Genomic DNA, 15051 nt, shown 5'->3' with positions numbered 1-15051 from the left:
TATTTTCTTCATATTACCTCATATTCTCACGTTGCTTATTTTGGTTAATTTATGTTTAATTACAGACTCACATTGTAAGAAGTCCTCTCTGGTCCTGGGCTCTAGAATATGGACGTTTTTCACTGCAGAGAGAAAGTTTACAAGAAAGATTAGCTCCTAAAGATGACCTTTATATCATATTTCTTGGAGAAATTAATTTAATAAATTAAATGCATTTAAATGACTGCTCATTAAGGAATATTGTAAATATAAAAGTATGTGTATTCATCTTAGTGTGCAATGTATTTGATCATTTGTATGTATGCATGTATATGCATGGGAATATGTATAAGTACACATATGTATGTCACATATCTTATACTGTTTATTGTATGTGTATTGTATGTGTGCTGTAGTATGTGTTCATGTATGTGTGTATGTATGTGTATGCATATAATGTTTTCTTATGTGTGTTTAGATTTATGTGTACATACATGAACATGCAGAATTAAAAAAAAAACTTTCAATATACACGTGATTATTGTTCTTTATTATTTTTTTTATTATTTATTATGCTTTTGCAACACAAGGTTATTTGTCATGCCAATAAAGCTCCATTTGAATTGAATTATACATGTACTTCTGTGTGTGTGTGTGTGTGTGTGTGTGTGTGTGTGTGTGAGTATGTCTGTTTGTCTGTGGAAGTATGTGTATTTTCTATTGTGTGTTTGAGACCTCACTGCGACACAAATTTTCTACATCATTTTTATGGTGCAGTTGATAATATTTGCTTAAGGTCAACATTCGTTATTTTAATAGAAATTGAGGAAAAAATATTTCTGTAGTTCTAACCTGTTGGAGAGATTTTGACTAATTCCTCCTTCCAGACGTCCTCTGTTCGTGCTTTCAGTTCAGAGACAGATTTCCTCACAGCCTCGAAAGAGACTTGTGGACTGACAGTGATGCTGGGTAAGTCTCCAGGTCCAGGAGGGGCACAGAGAGACTGACAGCTCTGCAGAGAAACAGACAGAAAATCAGACATTCAGACAGGGACACAGAGAGACATACAGGCACACAGACAATACAGAAAACAGAAAACAGTCTCAATAAAAGATTTCTGTGTAGATTTGAGGGGAAAATCATTGTAAATGAGGAACACACTTCACCATGTGTGTACAATGTACATAGTGCAGACTGTCAGAGAGCCAGTGATGTTACCTGGAGGAAATGGATGTGATCCTCTGTGTGTGAAAGCTGCTCCATCTTAGCATCTCTCCTCCTCAGCTCAGCAATCTCCTGCTCCAGTCGCTCCAGGAGTCCTTCAGCCCGACTCACTTGAGCCTTCTCCTGATCTCTGATCAGCTCTTTCACCTCAGAGCGCCTTCTCTCAATGGAGCGGATTAGCATTGTAAAGATCCTCTCACTGTCCTCCACTGCTGCTTTTGCAGAGCGCTGTTAGGAGACACAGAGAGAGGAGGGCTGTGCATTTTAACTAGGCCTTTCACTCAGCTCTTACTGGGATCCCTGACACCCTGTTCCCCACAATGTGGCTCAGTGGGATTGAGCCCCACAGGGCTGGAAAGTGACCCAACACTGGGCTCCTCACTGGCTGACTGGAGGAGAGCCCTGACAGAGCCCTGAAATGGCTCTTCCAGCAGCCAGCTGTTGCCTTCACCTCTGGTCAGTACCCACCTTGAGTGACTGCACAGCCTGTCTCAGATCCTGCAGCTCCTTCTCTCTCTCCTGGATTTTCAGCTGGAATTCTCTCTGTGTCTCCCCCAGCCTATCCTGTGGACAGATTATTTTTTTAATATCATATTACAATATTTAACTTTCCAACCACATTTACATATTCCAAATTGTATAAAGTACTGCACCATGTTTGATGTAAAGTATAGTCGGTCAGTGTGTAAAGTGTACTGGCCGTATAGATAAAGCTTCTAAACTGTGTGAGTGAATTAGCTGCTCCAGCCGTGTTTAACTGCTTTATCACCATAGATATAAGACCTGGAAATCACAACGTTGCTCAATACTTTTTCATATGTCTAAAGCATCTCATCAATAAATGCTTATCAATGAATGTATTCATGAAATTCAACAAAGCACAGATCATAAACCTACATACTGTGGGAATGTGCCAACATCTGACCTCACTCTTTCAAAGCACAACTGTTATTACGCACGTGTAAGAGGTTCAGTCCTTACCTGTTTCTCAGTCCTTTCTTGTGCAGCTCTGACTATATCATGGCCTCTGTGTTCATCCATCGTACATGGATAGCAGATACACTGCTGATCAGTACGACAGTAAATCTCCAGCAATTTGTTATGATGAGAGCAGACCTTCTCCTGCAGGTTTCTAGTGGCATCGGTCAGCTGGTGTCTATCTCCTGGGTTGAGTTCATTGTGAAGTTCGAGGTGAGATTCACAGTAAGAGACCAGACACACCAGACAGGACTTGACAGCATTGCGTTCTCCATCAGTGCAGACATCACACTCCACATCTTCACGTCCAACTTCAGCCATTTTGCTGCTCACGCTGGCAGAGACAGAGTTGAGTTGAGTTTCTCTAAAGACTGTGTGACAGAGAGTGGGAGTGACTTCGTGGTTCTGCCCACAGCTGCAGGGGGTGTGGTGCTGGACTGAGGCCAGGCTGAGCAGAGAGTTCAGGTTTACTCGTCTCACACACACGCAATCACTCATGACAGGGTGGTGATAGTTTAGCAATCTCCATGGTGATGAATATCACTGAATGATTGGGCAGAAACATGAAGTTTCTAAAAGGAGTGGATATTTATACTTGACCCCCTCCTCCACCATACGGAAACACACTTGCACGAACTCACACACTCAGATACAATCACATCCACAAACACACAAGCTCACTCACACATACATAAACACTCACACATGCACACAGTCATGCACACACTGGTTATTAAACACCCCCAGACTCCTTTAGTGCTGCCTTCACTGCAGAAGGGAGTTTAAGGGGCACGAAATGAGCAGCTTTGGAAAATCTGTCAGTTATAAACACAGCGGTCAACCCAGTAGGTGGCGGTAACCTGGGAACTAAATCCATGGAGATGTGGGACCATGAATGGGAGATTTAGACAGTGGCTGGAGGAGACCAGCTGGAGGCTGAGTGGACGACCTGTTGGCAGGTAATGCCAACAAAGTCTTGAGTATCCACCTCCATGGACAGGCACCAGAATGGCCTCTTCTCAAACTCCAGGCTGAGCCCAGAACCTGGGTGACCCATAAGATGGGAGGAGGGTGCCTGCTGGAGAATCTGAGATTGAGCAGATTTAGGAACAAACAACCGGTTATTAGAGCAACTCCCCCCAGATCAGACTCCTTCCTTTGTGCCTCCTCTACCACGGTCTCTGTGCCCCAGGTGACTGGAGTCATATTGAGGTAACTGGGGACAATTGGGTCAGGATCCCTCTCCTTAGTGCTGGGGAGACAGTGAAGGTGTACAACCACAACCAACAAGGCCCTTGTTCTCTCATCATGTTTGACTGCTCACATTGACAGAGACAGAGTTTGGCTTCGTTTCGCTGACGGAGACAGAGTTTAGTTTCGTTTCTCTGGCAGTAAAGTTTTGTTTCTCTGAAGCTGCGTGACAGAGAGAGACGGAGTGATGTCCTGGTTCAGCCCACAGCCGCAGAAGGTGTGGTGTTGGACTGAGGCCAGGCTGAGCAGAGAGTGGAGATTTACTCGTCAACGTCACACACACAAACACGCGTATGACAGTGTGGTGATTGTTTGTTTAGTAACTTGAATCATGATGACTGAATGACTAAAAATATGGAATATATGCACATATATTTAACTGCACTTCATGCTTACTTGAATTCATCTACTTATATACTCTTGGGAGCTTCCAGTTTCTAAAGGGACAAACACACTTGTACACAAACACACAAATATACAAAAACACACACACGCACTGTAAGGCTCTAAGCATGGATCGTATTATTTGCTCTCTCTCTCTCTCTCTCTCATTAAAATTCACATGCAAATGTGCTTTATTTGCATGAAAAGTAAACTTGCATTGCAAAAGCAATGAGACATACAAAATACAACCAGAAGCACTGTTAAGGGTCTAAGCATGGATCGTATTATTCTCTCTCTCTCACTCTCTCTCTCTCTCTCTCTCTCATTCAAATTCAAATTCAAATGTGCTTTATTTGCATGAAAAGTAAACTTGCATTGCAAAAGCAATGAGACATACAAAATACAACCAGAAGAGGGGAGAAAGAAAAAAAAGTAACAGCCCCCCAAACACATACACACGCGCACACACACACACACACACACACACACAAAGACACATATATACACACATACTCACACAGACACACACTGACACCCAGGTTTAAACATATTTTGTTCATAATATAACAATTTATGAATTTACCAGTATTGGTAATGAACACAGATGATATTGTGTACAGCACCATTATTTAGTCCACACGCTCTCTTAATGTATGGCAGGCAGAGACATACTGAGCTCCCGCCTACATCGCAGTATCCTCTTTCCCCGGAAGAATTTCTCATTTATTTGGCTCCGATTGGTGTTGGAATTGATTTATCTGTGCAGTGAATTTGGGTAAATATTGATTTCTGATTGAGAGGAACTTGGGGCAGGAAAGCAGGAAGTGGGCCTCTGTCTCCACCTCAGATTATGGTGAGCACACGGCCTCTTCTCTTTTGCCAGCCAGGTCTTTTTGTGGCGACCAATTTCATTGGCAAGGCTGTGGTCGCTGAGTCTGTACATTGTTAATCACCAGAACTGTCCTTGTATAATAATGAACTCCGGAAAGAGAACTATTCCTTTTAATACACATCATATCAGACAGTAAACAGCCAATCGACAGACAGCAATAACCATAGACTGTCACATGGAGTGTTACCACAATCATTTGTTTATTTCATTCTTCTTGTAAACAATCACAGCATGTAGAACCCAACACACCCCAGTATAATGCAAAACAACAACAGCCATAAAACCAAAAGTGTCTTAATGATTTTACAGCAGCACCTCCATATAAACGCCATTACCATGATGCTCTGACATATCCCACACATGGTAATGTGTGGCATGGTGAAACCAAAATGCATAAAATAACCTTAAATAAAGGCTGAGAATCTGCAGTTTAACCACACGTGAATACGCTGATTACAAATCTAAAATTGTAAAGTACAGAGCCAACTCAAGAAAAAAATATGTCTTTGCCCAAAACATTATGGAGCTGACTGTAATATTGAAATGCAAGCATTAGAGTGACAGGGTCTGCATAAATGTGAACAAAACTTAAGTTTTATCTTTTTTTATTCCACCCATTTATCTGTTTTCTTAAATGGCTAATTATTGGTCAGGGTTGCAGAGGGTGCTGGAACCTATCCCAGCATGCAGTTGGCAAGAGACAGGAATACACCCTGGACAGGTTGCCAATACATCGCAGGGCACACACAGCATTCACTCACTCGCTCATTCCTGCTGGCAATTTGGAGTCCTTGAACAATGGGAGGAAACCCACACTGAAAGGCCCTTGGGATTTGAACCCAAAACCTTCTTGCCGTGAGGCGACAATGCAAGTCACTGCTCCACCGTAGAGCCTGTAATTTTCACCCAGGTCTGAAAAAACCTGACCAGAACGCCCTGATTCTGACATTTTATGCAGGGCTTGGTTGGGGTTGGACCCTTTGTAGCTGGCCCTTTAAATTTTGAGCACAGAGCGCTATGTGAGCTGGATGGCAGTTGTAAGCCAGCAAGTCTAAGCTGAGCTCTGTGAGTGACAGAATGGACGCCTCAGAGCCGGGGAGAAAGAAGTTATAGTCAGGGGAGAATGAAGTGAGGCAGCAGCCATCGAAAGGAAAAGCCCAGGTCTGGACAAACTTTTACACGGTGTTATGATCAAGCTGTTTTCATTTCATTCGTTCATTTCATTGTTTTATTAATTTTCTGTCGAATTTGAGTGTTCTTCCCTCTCTTTATTTAGAGCTGATTTTCGCTTCACTCTCTGCCTCATTTCAGATCACACAGTTTTACAGAGGTTCCAGTACCAACCCAAAACCCAGGATAGAGGGGTTGAGTGAATGTGGTCTGGACTCTGTGCAGGAGGGTCATTGTGTCAGAGACGCTGTAGAAGGACAGAGTTCCTGCCCTGTGATCCAGGTACACTCCTATTCTGGAGGAAGAGGGGACAGGGATTTCAGTGCTCTCATTATTGTGCCAGAAAGAGTAACTGGAGTGAGAGCAGCGCAAACTCCAGGACTGGTTATAATATCCCAAAGCGCAGTCATCACTGCCTCCTTTCCTGCTGATCTCTTTATATGACACTGCTATATCTACCCATCTCTTTCCACTCCACTCAGCCTCCCAGTAACAGCGTCTAAACAAAGCCTCTCTGCACAGCACTTGGCCCATGAAGTCAAATCTCTCTGGATGATCAGGATATGACTGGATCTCTTCCACACGGGTCACCTCTCTGTTCCCCTCAGACAGACGGAGGTCTCTGTGTGCAGTGTTGGGGTCCAGTGTGAGCCGACAGGAATCTGATAGAGGAGAAGAAGGAGAAGGAGAGTTCAGTGATCATAATAATAAACTAATAAGGGTGCCGAACATGAATATTTATTAAAACAGGGATAGTTCAAACAAATAGCCCCCTGTTCTCTAATGGAAACCTGTGGAAGAAGCCATTTCCTGCCTGGCATCCTGGCACACCCTCCCAGTTTCTCTGCAGATACTGCAAGTCCCAGGTGCCTGCCCCCCCCCCCAAAAGCAAGTCTGTCCTGAATATAGAAAATACTTCTAATAATATTACCCCATATTCTCGCGTTGCTTCATCTGTTAATTTAGGTTTAATCACAGACTCACAGTGCAGGAAGTCCTGCCTGGTTCTGCATTCAGTGGGCCAGGCCTCCAGGATACGGACATCTTCCACTGTAGAGAGAGTTCACAAGAAAGATGAGCTCCTGAAATATCACATTACCTGGAGAAGTGGAATGACATTTTATTAAATGAAATGCATTTAAATGACTGCTAATTCAAGAATTGTGTAAATATAAAATAGTCCAATTTATAACATATAATCAAACATTAAGAATTACCACTCTAACTCTTTTTTTAAACAGGGTCTTTAAAGCAAACACAACCTCCAGTAAGATCGCAGTCATACAAAACCTGTCATTATCTAGCAAATAAACAGTTAAATATACAACATAAACTCACTGATCTCAAAAACAACCTTAGTTATTATTATCTTGCATTGTACTCTGACTATACTCATACTCTACACTGAGTCACTGTTACCTTGGGCTGTACTCTGGCTATACTCATACTCTACACTGAGTTACTGTTACCTTGGGCTGTACTCTGACTATACTCATACTCTACACTGAGTCACTGTTACCTAGGGCTGTACTATGACTATACTCATACTCTACACTGAGTTACTGTTACCTTGGGCTGTACTCTGACTATACTCATACTCTACACTGAGTCACTGTTACCTTGGGCTGTACTCTGACTATACTCATACTCTACACTGAGTCACTGTTACCTTGGGCTGTACTCTGACTATACTCATACTCTACACTGAGTTACAAAAATGTCTACAGAGATCTCCTCAGATAATCAAAAACCTTTCCCCACACCATGTGTCAGTGCGTGTGTGTGTGTGTGTGTCTCATTATGTATGTGTGTGTCTGTGCGTGTGTGTGTCTCATTATGTATGTGTGTGTCTGTGCGTGCGTGTGTGTCTCATTATGTTTGTGTGTGTCTGTGCATGTGTGTGTGTGTGTGTGTGTCTTATTATGTATGTGTGTGCCTTTGCATGTGTGTGTGTGTGTGCGTGTGTGTGTGTTTCATTATGTATGTGTGTGCCTGTGCATGTGTGTGTGTGTGCGTGTGTGTGTGTCTCATTATGTATGTGTGTGTCTGTGCGTGTGTGTGACTCATTATGTATGTGTGTGTCTGTGCGTGTGTGTGTGTGTGTGTGTGTCTCATTATGTATGTGTGTGTCTGTGCATGTGTGTGTGTGTCTCATTATGTATGTGTGTGTGTCTGTGCGTGTGTGTGTGACTCATTATGTATATGTGTGTCTGTGTGTGTGTGTGTATGTGTGTGTGTGTGTCTCATTATGTATGTGTGTGTCTCATTATGTATGTGTGTGTGTGTGTGCGTGTGTGTGTGTCTCATTATGTATGTGTGTGTCTGTGCGTGTGTGTGACTCATTATGTATGTGTGTGCTGTCGTGTGTGTGCGTGTGTGTGTGTCTCATTATGTATGTGTGTGTCTGTGCGTGTGTGTGTGTGTCTCATTATGTATGTGTGTGTCTGTGCGTGTGTGTGTGTGTCTCATTATGTATGTGTGTGTCTGTGCGTGTGTGTGTGTGTGTGTGTCTTATTATGTATGTGTGTGCCTGTGCATGTGTGTTTGTGTGTGTGTCTTATTATGTATGTGTGTGTCTCATTATGTATGTGTGTGTGTGGTGTGTGTGTGTGTGTCTCATTATGTATGTGTGTGTCTGTGCGTGTGTGTGTGTGTCTCATTATGTATTTGTGTGTGTGCGTGTGTGTGTGTGTCTCATTATGTATTTGTGTGTATGTGTGTGTGTGTGTGTGTGTGTGTGTGTGTGTGTGTGTGTGTGTGTGTGTCTCATTATGTATTTGTGTGTGTGTGTGTGTGTGAGAGAGACAGTGAGACAGTATATGTGTCCTATATATGTTCCCTAGCAATTAAATGTGTGTCATCCTGTCATATACTAAGAGACAGTGGGTAAAGCCAAATAATGAAAATGTATTAATTTGTGCTTATATATATGGTATATGTTTGAGTATGTGTATTCATGTTAGTGCGGAATGTATTTGAGCATTTGTATGTATAACTACACATATGAATGCCTACATATATTATACTGTTAATTATATGTGCATTGTACGTGTGTTGTAGTATGTATGCATGTATGTGTGTATGTATGTATATGTCTGTACATATGTGTGCATACATATATATGTATATAATGTATATGTTTGTATGTATGCATATATGAGTGTGTATGCATATATATGTATGATTTGTTTGTATGTGTATATGTATGTACAGGTATATGTGTATGTATGCATGTTTATGTATGCGTATATAATGTTTGCATATGTATACTTAGATCTATATGTGTATATACTTGAATATGTACGATTTCGTTTTTATTTTAGCAATATTCAATATATATTTGATCATTATTATTTATTATTTTATTAACTTTTTAATTGTTTACTATGCTTTGGCAACATTTGATTATTTCTCATGCCAATAAAGCTTCATTTGAACTGAATTGAATATGTGCTTCTGTGTGTGTGTGTGTGTGTGACACAGTATGTGTGTGTGTTAGTGTGTGTGTGTGTGCTTCTGTGTGTGTGTGTGTGTGTGTGTGAGAGAGAGTATGTGTGTGATTGTCTGTGTATTTTTATTGTGTGTTTGTGAGAACAGAGGCCTCACTGCTACACAAATTTTCTACATCATTTTTATGGTCCATTTGATTATATTCACTTAAGGTCAGCATTCATTATTTTAAAAGAAAGAAGTGAGGAAAAAGTATTTCAGTAGTTCCAACCTGTTTGAGGGATTTTGACTAATTCCTCCTTGCAGACGTCCTCCAGTCGCTCTTTCAGTTCAGAGACAGATTTCCTCACAGCCTCAAAAGAGACGTGTGGACTGACAGTGATGCTGGGAAAGTCTCCAGGTCCAGGAGGGGCACAGAGAGACTGACAGCTCTGCAAACAGACAGACAGACAGAAGAAAACCCGTCTCAATACTGATTCCTCTGCAGATGCCAGGGGCAGAACTTTGTAAATGAGGAAAATGCCTCACCTTGTATGTAAAATGTAAGTGATGTTACCTGGAGGAACTGGATGTGATCTTCTGTGTATGAAAACTGCTCCAGCTCAGTGTCTCTCCTCCTCAGCTCAGCAATCTCCTGCTCCAGTCGCTCCAGGAGTCCTTCAGCCCGACTCACTTCAGCCTTCTCCTGATCTCTGATCAGCTCTTTCACCTCAGAGCGCCTTCTCTCAATGGAGCGGATCAGCTCAGTAAAGATCCTCTCACTGTCCTCCACTGCTGCCTTTGCCGAGCGCTGTTAGGAGACACAGAGAGAGGAGGGCTGTACATTTTAACTAGGCCTTTCACTCAGCTCTTACTGGGACCCCAGACAGCCTGTTCCCCACAGTGTGGCTCAGTGGGATTGAGCCCCACAGGGCTGGAAAGTGGCCCAACACTGGGCTCCTCACTGGCTGACTGGAGGAGAGCCCTGACTGAGCCCTGAAATGGCTCTTCCAGCAGCCAGCTGTTGTCTTCTCCTCTGGTCAGTACCCACCTTGAGTGACTGCACAGCCTGTCTCAAATCCTGCAGCTTCTTCTCTCTCTCCTGGATTCTCTGTTGGAATTCTCTCTGTGTCGCCCCCAGCTGCTTCTGTGGACAGAGTATTTTTTCATATCGTATTACCATATTCAACCTTTCAACTACATTTTCACCTTCCAAATATGATAAGGTACTGCAACATGTTTGATGTACAGTATAGTATGTCATTGTGTAGAAGTGTACTGGCCGTATTGGTAAAGCTTCTAAACTGTGTGAGTGAACTAGCTGCTCCAGCCGTGTCTATTCCCATTCAGGCAGTGAATAGGGGGGTGAGTGGTGTGAACAGAGCTGTCACAGAGAGATTTGGGTTCATTTCCTGCTCTTACTGCTTTAACACTGGATACAAAACCTAGAAATCATGATGTTGCTTAATTCTCTCTCATATGTCTAAAACATTTCATAATAAAATCTTGTAAATAAACAAACAAAATTCAATAAGGCACATTTCAAAATAAAACCTATTAAATAAGTATATTAATGAAATTCTACTTTATGTGAGATTGTGGCAAGATCTGTCCTCACTGTGAAAAAGTGTTGAGTGTTATGTGTAAGAGTTTTAGTCTTTACCTGTTTCTCAGTCCTTTCTGCTGCAGCTGAAACTGTATCATGGCCTCTGTGTTCATCCATCGTACATGGATAGCAGATGCACTGCTGATCGGTACGACAGTAAATCTCCAGCAGTTTGTCATGATGAGAGCAGATCTTCTCCTGCAGGTTTCCAGAAGCATCAGTCATCTGGTGTCTCTTTCCTGGGTTGAGTTCATCATGAAGTTTGAGGTGCGTTTCACAGTAAGAGGCCAGACACACCAGACAGGACCTGACAGCTTTGCGCTTTCTCCCAGTGCAGGAATCACACGCCACATCTCCAGGTCCACATTCAGCCATTGTGCAGCTCACACTGACAGAGACAGAGGTAAGTTTCGTTTCTCTGAAACTGTGTGGCAGAGAGAGACGGAGTGATGTCCTGGTTCAGCCCACAGCTGCAGGAGGTGTGGTGCTGGACTGAGGCCAGGCTGAGCAGGCAGTGAAGATTTACTCATGAAGATCACAGACACAAGCACGCATATGATAGGGTGGTGATTGTTTGTTTATTAACCTGCTTGGTCCTGAATATCACTGAATGATTGGGCGGAAAAAAGTAATACATGCACATATTTTTGAGCTATACAAAATTAATTTGCTTAATTACATACTGATGTGTTTAGGCAGTTTCTAAAGGGAGTGGAGATTTACACTGAACCCCCACCACACACAAGAGCACTTACACAATCACTCTCATGCACACACACACACACGCACACACACACACCCACACACAAATACTCACACACGCACACACACACTCACACACCCACACACATCACACAGTATTTCACAGATTTTGTTCACTCTGAGAAACTACTTTGAGACCGTCTTTAAGAACGCACACAAAATCTTTTATTTTATATCAAAAACAGTGAATAAAGCTCCTGCCATCTAAGCCCCAATAATGAACCCTTTTTCAAAGTCATTTCGATCTTTTCCTCTTGATCCAAAATCGAGGTGAACTGGGCCTGCTCAGCATTTTTATACATGCCACAGAGCATGATAGGATGTTAATTGCTTAATTGTATCATGTAGTAAGTCTGTATGTAAGCATCTGCATTCGTTATGTTTCTCATTTATTCTGGTTTTTCCATTCATTTGTCACCCGTCTGTATGAACACATGAATCATAAGCGTAAATATCATTTTTATATCATGCTTCTTTTTTTGAGTGCAGAGATTTCAGGGTGCGTGATGCATAGGAAATAGTTCAAATTGAAAGAAAGATTCATTAATCTTATTATTAAAAATGATATTTTGTGGGATAATTGGGAAATGTATACACATTCAACCCCCAGGAGACACAACATTGCTGGACAAACTGCTTGGTAGTTAAGTTGATTGTCAGAAACTAAAATATCCTTTATCACACATTAAAACTGTCTGGGCGAATCAGAAACATACACTAAAACTGTACAATATATATTTTTAAAAACAGAAAGTGAAATAGTCCTTTAAACCTCTAAGTCAGTGTGATGAAACATTCTTCCCTGAAGGTAATTAAAAAAACGAACTTTTTTGACATGTACTTCTCGTCATGAGCACAAGAGGTCGCTGTTGTCCACATTATGGTCAGCAGCCCCAGTAATTCAGCAGGGAACAGTTTGTCAGTCTCCTTTACCTCATACAGAGGAAATGCCATCACATCATCAGTTTCCCCGCAAGATCCAGCTCCAGCGCTCCACAGTTAATTTGCCCATACAGGTTTATGTGAACAATGATTTAAAATGTGTGGAAAATTAGCATTTATGTTTAACATTTACATTTATAATCAACATTGATATTTCTCATTTATATTTATATATAATATATACTTTTTCAGTATTTATTAAAAGCATAACAACGCCAACAAAGCTGTCGAGCACTGTTAGCTGGAAAAGGCTTCAGGGCAGCAGATTCAGAGCAGCAGTAATAGCATAATAACAGAAGTAGCATTTCAGACTGTTTCATTTCCCAGCACTGCAGTCCTGTGGAGGCACCTGGCCAGGATTCCCTCTTTCATCATTTCTCTCACCTGGACCAGCACCAGAGTTTCTGCTGATCACTGAGAATTCATGAGGTTAACACTGTGACCAAGAAAGAAAAACAAAGTTTCATCTTTTAAAAGAAATGTATTCTGTTTTCTGTATATTTCATTTATTTGAATGAGTAAGTGCCTTTAAAAAACTCCCCCAAAACTATAATTCTGTTATACCACCTCAAATTTAATAGTAAATTAATACACTTTAAAAATAAGAAGTTTTATAAAACTTGTTTATAAATTTAATCGGTTTAAAAATCTCTTATGCAGCAAAATAATCAGTGTTAAATCAAACTAGAGTCTATATTTGTTTAATTAATTTAAGACTAATTAATTAAATCATCTGAATGTTTTTCCTCCCACTTTAATTACAGCTGGGCCCCGTTTCATGTATGTCACTTAAAAATACAGGGTAATATGACGCTGTGTCAAATAATGTTGGGAATTTAACTCTGGCTAACATGAATTAGGACTTGATTAGTCGAGCACTGAAACGTCAAGCAAAGGAGCAGGGTTCTGCTGAGTGTGGCTGCAGACGCGAGGAGCAGAGGAGCAGAGACAGGCGAGCAAACGAGCGCTCTGTACGGCCGCAATGCTAACTGAGCTAGCCTAGCCTCAGAACCAGGGCCCAGGTCTCCCCATCGCTCGCTGCCTCATCCCAGATCACACAGTTTCACAGAGGATCCAACACTCCAAACCCCAAACGCAGGATAGAGGGGCTGAGTGAATGTGGTCTGGACTCTGTGCAGGAGGGTCATTGTGTCAGAGACGCTGTAGAAGGACAGAGTTCCTGCCCTGTGATCCAGGTACACTCCTATTCTGGAGGAGCGGGGAACAGGGATTTTAGTGTGCACAGCATTGTGCCTGAAAAAATAACCGCCGGAAGAGCCGCACAAACCCCAGGACTTGTTATTCCATCCCAGAGCAGAGTCATAACCCCCCCCTTTCCTGCTGATCTCTTTATATGACACTGCTATATAAACCCCACCCCCACTCCACTCAGCCTCCCAGTAACAGCGTCCAGACAGACCCTCTCTGCACAGCACTTGGGGCCAGTGCTCAAATCTCTCTGGATGAGCAGGATATGGCTGGATCTGTCCCACCCAGGTCACCTTTCTGTTCCCCTCAGACAGACGGAGGCGTTGATTTGCTGTGTTGGGGTCCAGAGTGAGCTGACAGGAATCTGATGGGGGAGAAGAGAGCTCCTCTTACATATTTTACACATTTCACATATTTTACATATTTTTATGTTTTCTCGATCAATGTCTTTTTGTCCTTGATCGCATTTTTCAGTTACTTTTCACTTAATTTTTTAATTTCTTCAATTCTTATTGTAATGAATTTTCACCTATTGCTATGATCATAAATGTTTTTATATTAATCCATGTTGTTCTTGTAACTTTCTTCACACAGCCCTATTCTAGGACAAACGGTATATTATTATATTTGATTCATATGTTCAATTCCAGGATGCCTTCAGCTTAATTTACAGGGATCTGACTGTGAAGAGGAGGTATGAGATCCCTAAAGCAAGTCCGTTATGAATATAGAACATTATATAAATCATCTATTTCTTCATATAACCTCAAAATCTCCTCTTGCTTCATTGTTTTAATTAAGGTTTAATTCCAGACTCACATTGTAAGAAGTCCTCTCTGGTCCTGGGCTCATTATGGACTTCTCCCACTATAAAGAGAGAGATCAGAAGAAAGCTTAGTTCCCAAAAGCTTAATTTATGAATGCCCCTCGCTAACACTAACCCACTCTGACCAGGGTTTACCCCAGGAAACCAGCGGAGGGGGAAGTGCCTCAGAGGGGAAGCAGTGGCGGTGTGAAGCGGTGGGCCGTGGTGTTTACACGGTATCACCTACAACTGACCTGCTGAAAACATGACTATACCATATAAGTTTAGTTAGAAATGAGAACATAATGGCTCAAGATAAGATGATGGATATCTGATCAGGGCTATAAATTAACTGGAGCTAGTAAGGTCAAAAACTGGAAAACAGAGAACAAAATAGTGGTGCAAAATGTAACTTCCATG

The 15051-nt window shown here is 41.9% G+C and overlaps 1 protein-coding gene across 17 annotated transcripts in view; it reads right to left on the bottom strand.

Moving 5' to 3' along the window:
* Window positions 1-15051, bottom strand: part of LOC135254211 (tripartite motif-containing protein 16-like) — a 95227-nt gene that overhangs the window by 46869 nt on the left and 33307 nt on the right. For 4 of the 17 annotated variants that reach the window (XM_064334306.1, XM_064334302.1, XM_064334299.1 and 1 more), the window contains exon 6: window positions 4890-6540. The exons of 3 other annotated variants lie outside the window; for them this stretch is intronic. In XM_064334306.1, the coding sequence (XP_064190376.1) occupies window positions 6011-6540 (530 nt within the window). In that variant the 3' untranslated portion in view covers window positions 4890-6010. Of the gene's footprint in view, window positions 1-71; window positions 123-831; window positions 992-4889; window positions 6541-6862; window positions 6929-9599; window positions 9760-9884; window positions 10119-10358; window positions 10455-10970; window positions 14191-14591; window positions 14694-15051 lie in introns of those variants that run through there. 10 more of the 17 variants (XM_064334293.1, XM_064334294.1, XM_064334307.1 and 7 more) reach the window with 8 other exon arrangements.

This window comes from Anguilla rostrata, chromosome 4 (assembly GCF_018555375.3).
Source record: "Anguilla rostrata isolate EN2019 chromosome 4, ASM1855537v3, whole genome shotgun sequence".
Taxonomy (NCBI): domain Eukaryota; kingdom Metazoa; phylum Chordata; class Actinopteri; order Anguilliformes; family Anguillidae; genus Anguilla; species Anguilla rostrata.
This window is presented reverse-complemented; position numbering and strand designations above follow the sequence as displayed.